At 34.7% G+C, this 13,207-nt stretch overlaps 2 protein-coding genes across 3 annotated transcripts; one reads left to right on the plus strand and one right to left on the minus strand.

The window, feature by feature from the left end:
* Window positions 1–208: 208 nt before the first annotated feature.
* LOC125674121 (1-acyl-sn-glycerol-3-phosphate acyltransferase delta-like) lies at window positions 209–13,076 on the minus strand. 2 transcript variants are annotated; one of them, XM_048911166.2, is made up of 9 exons: window positions 13,028–13,076; window positions 11,260–11,436; window positions 10,838–11,007; window positions 10,449–10,616; window positions 9,464–9,617; window positions 7,137–7,236; window positions 6,282–6,357; window positions 5,311–5,509; window positions 209–2,130 (listed from the first exon to the last, which is right to left on the minus strand). In XM_048911166.2, the coding sequence occupies exons 1-9, from the start codon at window positions 13,059–13,061 to the stop codon at window positions 2,039–2,041; spliced, it is 1,170 nt and encodes a 389-aa protein (XP_048767123.2). In that variant the 5' UTR covers window positions 13,062–13,076; the 3' UTR covers window positions 209–2,038. The 2 variants fall into 2 exon arrangements, with proteins under 2 accessions (XP_048767123.2, XP_048767125.2); XM_048911168.2 differs by lacking the exon at window positions 13,028–13,076 and adding an exon at window positions 12,810–12,946.
* On the plus strand, window positions 2,489–5,060 carry LOC130052596 (uncharacterized). Its single transcript, XM_056158015.1, has 2 exons — window positions 2,489–2,824; window positions 3,085–5,060. The coding sequence occupies exons 1-2, from the start codon at window positions 2,810–2,812 to the stop codon at window positions 3,868–3,870; spliced, it is 801 nt and encodes a 266-aa protein (XP_056013990.1). The 5' UTR covers window positions 2,489–2,809; the 3' UTR covers window positions 3,871–5,060.
* Window positions 13,077–13,207: the final 131 nt, after the last annotated feature.

Here is a 13,207-nt window from a genome sequence, read left to right on the forward strand (position 1 = left end):
CGCTATTCTTCGCACTAGTACAAATTCCTGGCTATCTCAAACGCCAAGTGCAATTCATAAGAAAAGGTTCAAGGTGCAAAATCTCACACCACATATAGGCAGTGTGGCCATGTGGTTGAAGAACAAGTTCATGTGCACATTCTCGTCATTCGCGACTCTTAAGAACGGAGCATGAGAACAACAGGAATGGCGGTCTTAAAACACTCTATTTCAGTGAAAGATTCCTTTATTAACATGTGCACAGTGATTACATTATGTGAAATGTACAATTGTTTGCAGCATCTACAGGATTCTATAATTCATATTGGTTTACCTAATACAAACTAAAAAACATATCATAATGATCATATGACGATGTACATCAAATCAAAAGAACTATATGTACTTTCACAAAGCTATAAACACCATATTCTTTTCACTGGGGTTAATATGTAAATCACAGATTTCTACATAAGTTTTAATCATTTAAGGGTTGCTAGTTTATATAAAACTGATGTGATGGATGGATGACAACATGGTCAATGTCACCCGTGGTATCACAGTAGTTCTCCAGGGACATCCTCCAGACAGGCTAATAATGAATGACAGTCTTACAGAAGATACATCCTCCAGACAGGCTTATAATGAATGACAGTCTTACAGAAGATACATCCGTCCAGACAGGCTAATAATGAATGACAGTCTTACAGAAGATACATCATAGAATAGAGAACTCAAAATACAAGATACACTTTCAAGTCAAAACATTTTAATAGACCACCTGTCCATCTCCAGCTGATTTTTAATAGTCTCCTTCCCTATAATTCTGATTGGATCTCTCATACTATGCTTTGGCATTATTTTGCAGATTATTTTTTTCTGCATCATTTTGATTTTCTGGGAATGTCACTTAAGAATAAGTGAATCATTCTGAGAAATGGAACAAAAACTCATGCAAATGATCAAATATCACAATCATATGTAATTAAATAACTAATCAGACATAAATAATATTCATAAATGCAAATACAGTGTATAAACATGAATTTGACAATGGTATGTTTTGAATGAGTATAAACCTGAATTCCTGCCTTGATACTGAGTGGTAAATAGCCATACTGTTGTAATACAGAAATCAATACATTAGTTCTACCCTCTGTTGTACTACATGACTGTATGTACATGTATATCTAGTAATCTATACAAAATGTAAATCATTGTGTGTACAGAAAAACAGCATACATCTACATGTATATAACACTTCCCTGACCATGACCCAAGTCCTGGTGGGCATTAAAATCAATAGAAACATCTCAATATTGATATATATTAGTAATGTTAATCATTGGTGTGGTGTAACTGGTGTTAAAGAGAATTACATACAGTAATTTGGTTTTCATGATAATAATAATAATACATGTATAATACATGTAATAATCCCCTGGATTATATATTGTATGAGTTTATCTCACAGTATCTTCTCAGTCAGCAATAAAAGTTGAAAGTAAACTTTATCCAAGCCAAGAAAAAAAAAGACCATTCATTAATAGAAATTAAAGCTGTAATGGAATGATAAAAACACAGAATGACAAGAATTTCCAGGTAGAAGCTGAATGGTAAAACATTGGTGTTTTCAAGCCTATCACAACAATGTTGTCACAAAATAAAAAAGTATAAAACATCAATAGGAATAAAAACTTCTAAAAACAATGTACAATATTTTAAACATTGTGGCATATCGGGAAGGAACTATTGCCGATCTGATCTTGGGTCTCGTGCTACTGCATACTGGGAAATGTCGCCCCGTCTTATTTCAGCCCCCGAGCATTGAAATATGATTTTGACCTGTTTTACATTCATCCATAGTCATTTTGCTTCTGTAGAGTAATATGTATCATTGTTTAATATCATTTAAATTCACCCATTTGATAAAATAAATCAAATGAAAGGTAGTTTTACAGTTTGTTCTTTAGGTAAATACTATGGTAATAACATTTTTGTACTGTACTATAAGTCACTAAGACTCCTTCTTCCCTTCTCTGCTGTGGAGCGTATCTTTTTATGCCTCCTTCTTTTTGGTTATCTCTTTTCCGTAGGAGGACCCTTTCTCCAGCTGGGTATACCCAATCATGAATTTGGCTAACAAATTCACTAGAAGAAAATGACATAATATTAAAAGTGGAAGCTCGTCACAATGTATAAACACACTGTAGACTAATAAATACACACAGTAAGCATTTCATTAAACCCTATACTGTGGTTTTATACTTGTTTGTGGAAAACCAATTTTCTTTACTTTCAAAGTTGTGCCTGATGACACAATCAAGTGATCATGGAAGTGCAAGTTTTGTTCATAACGGAAGAACATAGAGTATAGAACATATCAACAAAACTACAGTTCATCACAAATACACGAAATTTGATGCCCACGGAAATTGACGAAACTAAAACATATCCTTTCATTAGATTTTTTATTCGAATGTACAGACCTGGCAGAAATGGTATTCAATTTTCACTGAGGATTATCCCTAACGATTTTAATATTTACCATTGTTTTAAGCATGAGCATGTGGTAAAAACATAGTAGATCCCTTATTTTACCATATCTACTCAAGACTACTAAGTTTTGGTAGCAACAGATTTGTAATTTCTAGATGAATCATAAAGGAACATTGTATCGTCGGAGGCCCTAAATTCGTTACAGTCCTGGAGTCGTGTCCCTTTTCTTTTCCTCACATATCTCGCGAGATTTAATCCGAGGTTGCGCAATCCGTGAGAAAATTTTTACTAATGATATGTGACGTCACATCTTACTACACAACAGTCGACAATGCGATCAAAACAGGTAATATTTTCTTTTCTGTTTTTTTATTCAAATATTTGCTAAGATTACTTAATCCCAAATAAAGACACAGATGGAAATGGTCAAATACACTTCTAAACCCAAAATTTAAGAATATAACATCGGTTGTCTCCTTTGTTGACATCCAGCGAATGAAAGTCATGTGATCTGATTGGAATGTTTAAGGCCAAACAAAGATAATTTTTCGTTACGAAGAGGGAAGTTCCCTATAGCATTTTTAAAATGTTTTGTGTTATTATTAGGTTAATCCTGTGTCCAAAAAGAAAAAATACAGACTGTATTCTCCCACAGCTTTGACAAACGCCTACAAAATGGTAAAGGAACACAAAATGTCGGTTAAAAAAGCATCGAGAATGTTTTATGTGCCTGATACAACTCTCAGGGATAGAGTTCTACAGAAGGTAGATCCAGAAACTGCAGTTTTTGGAAAAAGTCCTGTGCTGGAGTGCTTTGAAGAAGCAAATCTTGTTAGACATTTTAAGACAATGGCAGCTTATGGGTATGGATACACTAGACAGGAATGTGTTGATATTGCGTCTGATTATGCTGTGCATCTTGGCAAAAGAACAATGGATAAGCCATTTACAATGAAGTGGATGAGGGGATTTCTCAAAAGATGGTCTGAGCTCAAAGTCTTAAAGCCAAGGGGACTTGAACATGTGCGAGCAAAGATGGCATCCAAAGAGACAGTTGCTGAGTATTTCAAGAATCTTGCAAACACTATCTCAACATATAACATGCATGACAAGTCGCATCTCATTTATAACATAGATGAAAAGGGCATATCCATTGATCATAAACCACCATCAGTTGTAAGTGATTCCACATACTGCCCACAGGCTGTAACTTCTGGTCGGGGGAAAACTATTACTATTCTTGGAGGAGGAAGTGCCAGTGGAGTTGTCATACCACCATTTTTTATTTTCCCCGGGAAGCGGATGAGACCAGAATTATTAAATAGGGCATCTCCAGGAACTAATGGGACTATGAGTGAAACAGGTTGGTCAAATGGTGTTGTATTCCGTTAATATTTAGAAAACCATTTCTTGAAGTTTGTACCTCGGAGAGACAATGAAAAGGTTCTACTTTTGGATGGACACCGCTCCCATGTTTCTGTTAATCTGGTAGAATGGGCAAAACAGCAGGGCATCATCATCTTCATTTTACCTGCACATACCAGTCACATCTTGCAGCCCATGGATGTCTCCTGCTATGGTCCCTTAGAGAAAATATACAACAACCTGTGCCACAAATTGATGAGGGAGTCCTCTGCTAACATTACCCGATATAATGTATGTGATGTTGCTGGCAAAGCATACACTAGAGCACTTTCTCCAGAAAATATTCAGTCTGGATTCAGAAAAACAGGTATCTCCCCTTTGAATTCTGAAGCGATGAGGATGGAATGTCTGGTTCCAGCAGAGGTGTTCAAACAAATCAGCCCTGATGTAAACTCAACACTAAGTGAAAAGAATACACACAATGATAATGGCAATTCAGATACTGAGGAAGAAGACAGGGGCTTTGTAATGGAATTAGTGAACAAAGAGAAACACTTGAAGGACGTAAAGAGAGATTCAGTTCGCAAGGAGAGAAAAACATTAAGTAAGATAGTGGCAGGGAAGGAAATTTCTGATGGAGTAATTGAGAAAATGGTGGAGCACGAAAGAATTCAGAAAGGATCACATGGGGAAAAAAAGTCAACCAGTGTGAGGAAAGCCAAACCAAAAAAGGAAATTGTTTTCATTGATGACACTCAACAACCAGGGCCATCAGCTATAAATTTGATTTCTGATGATGCCAATAGTGACTCGGACAGTGACACTGAGAACATAGATCCATCGAAGCTTTGTTGCATTTGTCACAGATGGCAACCGGAACAGATCAAGAATTGTGTTTCTTTAGTGTTTACCAAATGGGCACAGTGTGACAGATGTAACCACTGGGTTCATTTAATTTACTGCTCACCTGTGAGATTTGTTAGAAGGAATGACTCATTTTTCTGTCCTCACTGTACAGAAGAGTGATTAAAATGTTTACAATTATCCCAATATGCTTTACTGTTATTATTATATTGATTAAATTTTTTTAATGTTAATTACATTGTTAAAATTGTTATCCAATGTTATTATATTTGTTAACTGAATTTGTTATATCGTGCAATTCCCCATTTATTCATTGTTGCATTATTTTTCATTATAAACGAATCTTTAGACTGCTTTGGCCTTACAGTTGTTCAAAATGGCGTCTCCGCTTCATTGGTGTTTACAGTGCTCAATTATTTATTTATTAAAAGAAAAAATAATGAAAATGATGTAAAGTCCTACGAAGAAATAGAAGTCCTTTAGGTATGTTATAATAAATTTAGTGTAACAAGTTTAAACAAGCGATTAATGTGGCAAACATCCTTAGGGTAACGACTCTTGGACCTCCGAGGATAATTGTTCCACACATAATTATGTACCTACCTAGAAAAAATATTATGACTATAACAGCTTGATGAAGAAGACTTCCATGGAAGAATACATTGACTAGGTAAAAGAACAATGGCACAAGTGTCACAATGATCCAGAATAAATGCATGACTAGGTCATTATAGCGTTTTGGTATAAGATATCCTGGTCGATCCAGCTCTTTGGTTTGATAAAACCTTTCCACAACATCATCCTGGAAAAAAAATCCACATTTCTAGCACAATCTACTGTGTCTGTATTTTGTTAACATACAGTGTACACGTACTCTATAGTCTATATATTCTTTGATTTCATACAATTTGTTTATAAACATTATATTTTATCAATTTTGTAATAGAGAAAACACAAAGTATACTAAATAACAATCTTATTAAAATTATTAAAATTCATTATGTATGCGAGTACATGAGCGGATCTAACATCTGAGTATGCAAGCGGATCTAACATCTAATTTTAATTAGATTGACTAAATAAGATCTTTCAATATTCTATAATGCATTACATAAACTTTTTTCACTAAAGAACCCTGCCTGTAAGTTCCTGACAGAAGGACCATGAATTTCACAAATTTAATGCTTCTCTTTTCATTCTTACATGCACTATATATTAAATTTCGGCATTTGATGTCCAGGACTTAAGGTCTTTTAAGAAATAATGAATTTTTATTAATACTTCTTGTGCGCCATGACTATGCACACAGTCTGTCTACATGATGTCCTGAAGTAAAAACACAGGCTTTGGGCCTCCCCCATATGCTACTTGGTAAAAATTTTACAGAAGTATCTGGGAAGAAGTTCAAATGTTCCAATGTTAACCCACAAAAACAGATCACGATAGGTCACCTGAGTATATTCAGATGACCTAAATGTACAGAATTTTCTTTTGAGTGACTTGTCTGAGTGACTGCTAGACAGACTTCTAATTAAGTCTATAAATCCTCTTCCAATGATACAAATGTACTTTACCTTTTCTTTAAATAAATTCCTCAACCATTCTGACAGGTCTTTTTCTGAGTCTGGTAGATCTTTAACTTTATATCGCCTGTAACAAAACAGGATTATATAGCTAACAATTATTAGCAATATATTCTAGAGGATTTTAGCATAAAATATCCGGGCCATCATTGAACACCGCTTTTTTGTGAAATACACTGTAACAGGATCCCTCCTGAAACAATCTGGGTAAAACTTAACATTGCTGTACTCTAACTACAAATGTATAAATGAAGATGGTAGACCAGACATATCCTTTGGTAAGCTCTCTTAAATAGTTTTGATGTCTTATCTATTAAGCATCAATGCATGTAATATTTCAATCCAAATTAAGGACTAGCAAATATCTTTTAAACATTTTACTAGAATCAATCGATGACTTTGGACAAATGTTAAATGTGCCAAACTGTGACATTGTATACTTTCAAACCAATGCCAATAATGCTTCATTTTCTAAACCTGACATGAAAATAAAAAAATAAAACATCAACATAAAACAACTGAAACATGTTTTTAAATAACTATACAATAAAGGAGTTGTTGAAATTGTGTTGGGTGTAAAATTCACTCACAAGTTTGTAAATTTCTAAAACCAACTCTGGCAGATGTTCATCATTATACTACTCTACTGCCATAACACACATCAGAGACTCGTGAACTTGCATGTAAATACTATGAGTGTACTTAAATTAGCGATATTCATATTTCTAGTGCCTTTGGTACTAATAGAAGAGTAATTAATCTATGATTTATTCTAAATTATGAAATCTTAAATTATTGCACCACATACAATATACTTGGGGTACAGGGTATTACTTAATTACCTACCGAGCCCTGATTCTACTCGAGATTTTCTTGCCGTGTAAGACGTCCATCAAGGAGGGATATCCCTCATCAAATACCACTGTAGCATCGTAAACTGCATTCACTGAAAAATACAACAACAACATGTACATGTAACAACCAACATAATGTTGTAGGGTACGAAGTATGTGCATGGGGATTTTAAATCGTGGTTGTGGAGTAGTCTATGGTTCATTTAAACAATCAAATGCTTTCTTTGTTGTTTCATCATGTGATGAAGGTATCTAGCATTGCAAAAAAAATTCATAACCCACATAAGCACATCTTTGTCAATGACTCACAACAGTGTCATCTACAGTATCTGCCATTCCCGAGGACTGCAGAATATCAGATCAGACTGTTTGCAATCAACTACAGGATGCCGGGATTAGACATGTTCATGGCATTGTTCTGCCTCCACAACATTACCAGAACCAACTTTAATGGTCTCAGACTTGTAGAGTATGGCCGCAGCAATGCTGGCAGACAATTTGGTTCAGTGATGAATCTCAATTTTTACTGCAGAGGCCTGATGGAAAACTCAGAGAGTATAGGGACCAAATTGAAAATTTTGTGCATAATTGCATCCAGGAGGCTGACTGGTTTGGAGGGGGTAGTGTTATGATGTGGGCAGTAATATCCTATACAGGCAGGACAGCATTGGTTCACCTACAGGGTACTTTGATGGCTCAACAGTATATTGATGAAGTCGTACAGTCACACGTGGTTCCAATAATGCAGCATACATCGACATACTTCATCAAGTGTGTTAACGCTTTGGGAAAATATGCCACTGTAAAGCATTGCAGTTCATACCCTCATGTACTGGTACTATTTTCAAAATTGAAATTTATTTCTTATATTTTCATTCTCGTTTAATTTCTGTTAGAATTCCCAACCAATAAAATAGACATACAGTACATGTACTATATTTATTAAGTAGTTATGTATTCATACACACATTGTTTACAACTGCAGCACATTCATGAGGAAATGGCTATCATTCCATTGTGTAATGATATAAAAGGTAAAAACATTGAAAATGTAAATATTTAAGAAGTATGCTTATAAGAATATCAGAGAGTTCAGTCCATGTTTGATAAGAGAGTCTCTGTTCATCAGAGCAGAAAATTTCAATGACATGGAGATATTTCATAATTATATATATTTTTAAGCACTTGGGACTGTAGCTATGGCTGATATAGGGAGATATCTTTTTAACCATCAAAAACAGGAACAAGTGGATTGAATGCTCACGTGAGTTGCCTTGCTCATATAGAGATTTAAGGGAATAATTAATAACAGTGACTCAACAACAAGCCAACTCCTGCTGTAGCATCACTTTATACACTACATATCTTAGGGTGCTTGCAATTTGAAAGATTCTAGTAAAAGATTTCCACAGGCAATCTTGATATCTCTACTGTATGCCAACTCTAGCCCAAGGTGTCATAAATCAGATTAAGAAAAATGTCTTCATCATATTACATGTAATTGAAGTAATACAAGCATGTAAATATTTAGGTCCCCATCATTCTGGCTCCAAAGAATGAAAAAAACTGAGTCTTCACTACATAAGGACACTTAAATATTGAATTAACTGGCTACATGTAGAGCTGTATGGTTCATGAAATAAAGGTACATATTTTAAAATTTCCTATATACATGAATGTAAAATATCAAATTCCTATTTTGGCCCTGTCCAAGGCATGGGGACAATAAATATACATGTAAAATACATGAAGATGCTTGCCTATTGAATTGATAAATTGTACTAACATCGTTTCCAAAAAGGTTTTTTTAAATACTCATTTGATGACTTGTATCCTTGTTGTTCTTTTCAACCTGAACAAAGCCTTTAAATACTTTTTCCATATACTTTAATGTAAAACTTGAAACCCTTTCTGGTTCCACCATGGCAGAGGAGGTCATGATGTGAATATATCTGAATCTATAGCAGGATGTTTGCTTAATGCTTATTGTTTTCACAAATGTTGCCCTCGTGATTTTTTAGAAGAATTTTCCCAAAGAATTTCCCTATGTATTCTAATGATAAACTCTGAGCTCCTTTTGTGACCCAGACCTGCTCTAGGGGGGTCATGGTGTGAACCAATTCGAATCTACACTACATGAGGATGCTTGCATATCAATTTGCTTCTGTGTACCCCTTGGTCTTTTAAAAATTCAACAACAATATAACTATATTATCTTTCTATCAAAATCATTTGAATGAAATGCTAATTTTACAGTTCACTACAATAACCCCTTGCATGATATGTTTTGTAAGGTAAACATCTTTCTATGATACGTACACTTCCCTTTCAGCTCCTGTATCGAGTAAGCAAACCCCTTTGGTCTGGGCAGCAGATGGTGCTTCATTATATGGTAGCCTTTTTCCTTAGCGACAATGTGACTATTGTGTAGTTTCTGAGCTGTTAATCTGGTTCCCTCAGGAAACAGCAGAAGCTAAATAAGTACAGAGGATAATTTCAAATCAGACAAAATATCCTCATGTGCATCACCATGACAATATAAACTAGATTTCATCAACCACATTATTCACTTGAGCAGTTGCATTTGCCCATGTTAAACAATAAATACCATGTATGGCCCCCATCCTGAGCATGGTTTAAACAAACCTGAATCTATACTGCATAAACTCTAGCATATTAATTTGAAATATTGTATTATGGTTATTTAGAGAATTTTCTCACATACTCCTATGTAAAACATTGAATGCCAAAAATTTATTAACACTAGCCCTGGGGTCACAGTTTAAACAAGGATGAATCTACACAGAAGAATGTTCATTCGTATTCCTATTCAAAATCTAAAATCCATCTTGTTTCCCCTCCAAGACCCCAAGGGTAATGGTATGAACAAATTCAATCTACAATTATGAGGATGCCTGCATATTAGTCTGACAAATTGTATCTTTGAGGTTCTAAAGGAAAAGAATTTGTTACATTACTATATTGCTATTTTCCACTTTGGCCCCAGCCTGACCCCTAGAGGTCATGGTTTAAACAAATTTGAATCTACACAATATGAGAATTTTTGGATATTAATTTGACATATTGCATCCTTGTGATTTGTAAAAACAAGGTTATAATAGAATTTTTCTGAACATTGCAATCTAAGATTTTGAATCCCTCTTGACATTAAATGAATATCAATCATTGACATTCATTCTTCTGTTTCAAAATAAATTGCATTTTGCGCAAGAATCCTGATGACATAAACACTGAATGTATACTTATTTCTCTTGATATGTTAAATGTATTACAGTATTCTTACAGTAACCCAGTAGTTTTCAGGATATTCCATGGCTGTCCTAACACCTTCCTGGATAATCTGCTTGTCCTTCGTCCAGTCCCTCTTCAGGAACAGTGTCTCTGTGAACCACCATGCCCAGCCAATCAGAGGTATGAACTGCAGAGCTTTCTTCCCATAGATCTTTGTAGCCTGAAAAAGCAATGGAAGTCTTTTATCTAATGCTTAGAAAAAATGAAAACAACTATAGCTAGGCTAATATGTCCTACCAAAACTCAAAACTGACATTCATTTAGCTGACCTATTTTTGTATTTTTATGACACAATATATTCAACAACAAGATGTGGCAGGTGTTCAAATCAAACATAAGTCTTCCATCTTTCCAATGTAAAGAGTGACAATAAAGTCTTACCCCAAGCATTCTCATTCTTTCTGACAATATCCATGCCATGAGCCAGTCTATCTCATACTTATGGTTCATGATAACCATTATGTGTTCATGACCTAGATATTTTCTTTCCTCTGGGTCCATGTGTAATACACATTCACAGCCAGCCCACCACTGTCCAACACTAGTAAATTCTGATAAAATAAACTATGTATAAATGCACATGAATTCAATATTGACAAGATGATAAAACTGTTAAAAATCAGTTGTGTATTTCAAATTCTGAATTGACTCAATCTACTCGATAAAAGCTAAAGAATTCGGGAAAGAACTTTCCCCGATATTTGTCAAAGTGGTAGAAATGATGGTCACCATGACAAATCTCTGCCATTAAATACTGTAAACTACAACTTAAAAGAAACAGTTCTGGTGCATGAAATACTCACGGCACCATGAGGCATATCCCAGGTAGTAGTTAACTTTTCTGAAGAGGGTTTTATCAAATGGCCAGATTACCAGGGTCAGCAGCTGGATGAAATTTATGAGAAGAGTACTAACAAAGAAGACATATGCAAACAGCAGGAACCAGATGGGCCAGCTCTTCCAGTTTTCCATCATCAAACCTACAACATAAATTTCATGGAATTACAAATTAACTGCATTGCAAATTAGATGCAATAAATGCAAATGAATAAATTATTTACAATATATGTTACAGAGTCAACATCTCTAATTGGGTGGTCAGTGTGAATTTAGCATATTAACTATACCCAGATTTAAGAATTGACATCAGTTTCTGTGGGTCAAGCTAGTTAGGTAATAATCAGACAATATCATTTATGTAGATCTAAAGGGTAGAATTTGAAAAAATATTAACTTGCAAACAAAGCAAACTTGACTATGATATCAAATGTGTGTTCAACACCTTTCATCTAAATTGGGTATTTAGGTAATCATACGGTTGTTTTAGACAAAACTTACTATACATGTGTATTCAATTAATCAGTTATTCTATTTAATCAAACATTAGATTTTGCTTAAACCTCATTGATTTGGCCAAGTACAGATTATTGGTTACCTTTCAAAACTACACCAATGATATCAACATATACCTGTGAAACACAAAGGGAGAAAATGCAACAGACCAGACCAGAATTCGAACCTGAGCCCTCTGAATCTCCTGTCAAGTGCTCTAATAACTGAGCTATCTGGTCAACAGTGATCGAACCTGTCTGACTGCCACATTCATGACTCCTTAATTGTTTTCACATCTTGAAGACATCAACCCATGATGTTTATCCCCTGCAGGCATTTTCACCTGTCAGTTCCAGGGACTGGTTTACAAAATCAAATGCAACGGCAAGGAAGAAAATGCAACTGACCAAACCAAAATTCGAACCCAGACCCTCTGAATCTTATTTTGTTGATAGAATTTATATGGTTATAACGCAATATATACGATCACCATCCAGATGCAAGTGATATAAATCATAGTGTGTGTTTTTACTGAAATACTGCAGCACATGAGATAACATACATAATTTGGGGAAATCGCTGATCTCAGCTTTTGTTAAAATCCTAAAGCAATCTTACAGAAAGAACACATATAAAAAAGCAAATGTATAGAGTTATGCAGATGAAGTGATTAAAGTTTTATTTCAACTTTATGAAACTAATTTTGCTACAAATATTTCAAGTACAATTTACTAGGCCTAGTGCCTTGAGAAATATTGGAAATACCTGTATCTGATGTCTTGTCTAACTGGAGATCTACAGGTAATTGAAGACCCATGAAATGTAATGCTACACTCTTGTTTTATATAGTAATATAGATACACAATATGTGAAAATATGAAGAAAAATATTCTAGTAAAGAGTAATGTTGAAGGTCGATATTTTCACATGACATTGTGTATACATACATAAACTATAGTAAATAGCAACATAAAATCCAATTTTGTGTATAGAGTCTGATTTTCTGTAGGCCCTAAGTTACCTTTACCAGTAGGCCTTCAATATTAAGAAGGCTTGCACCCGTTTCTAAGGCAGAAAAATACTGAACACGCAATGCACGTATAATATACCACAGCTCCATTGAAGAGTATTATTATACATTGGATCTTAGATATAATTTTCCTCACAAAATAGACTTCAACAAATGAAAAATACCTAAATAACTTCAACAACCCCAACTAATCTCTGAAAATTGCTAACTTAGCATCCAGCACCCACTTTTGGACTTCGGCATCCAGCCGTTTTACTTTCGGTTGACGTAAATTGAAAAATGTTTTACAAATATGTCAAATCCAAATAACATATCCCATTACAATTAAGTTTTTAAGTTTCGTGAGATGGGCCTAATTATGATCACCTTGCTGTGTCGTTTTGGATAAC

The sequence above is a fragment of the Ostrea edulis genome, chromosome 3 (assembly GCF_947568905.1).
Source record: "Ostrea edulis chromosome 3, xbOstEdul1.1, whole genome shotgun sequence".
Classification (NCBI taxonomy): Eukaryota; Metazoa; Mollusca; class Bivalvia; order Ostreida; family Ostreidae; genus Ostrea; species Ostrea edulis.

What these genes read in the sequence shown, in the direction of transcription:
- LOC125674121 (XM_048911166.2), bottom strand. Translation starts at nt 13,061, where the DNA reads ATGCCGAAGTCCAAAAGTGGGTGCTGGATGCTAA. An exon ending in AAGTGGGTGCTGGATGCTAA is followed by an intron (nt 11,437 to 13,027) that starts GTTAGCAATTTT and finishes TTTATGTTGTAG; the next exon opens with GTTTGATGATGGAAAACTGG. An exon ending in ACAGGAGCTGAAAGGGAAGT is followed by an intron (nt 7,237 to 9,463) that starts GTACGTATCATA and finishes TGTATTTTTCAG; the next exon opens with TGAATGCAGTTTACGATGCT.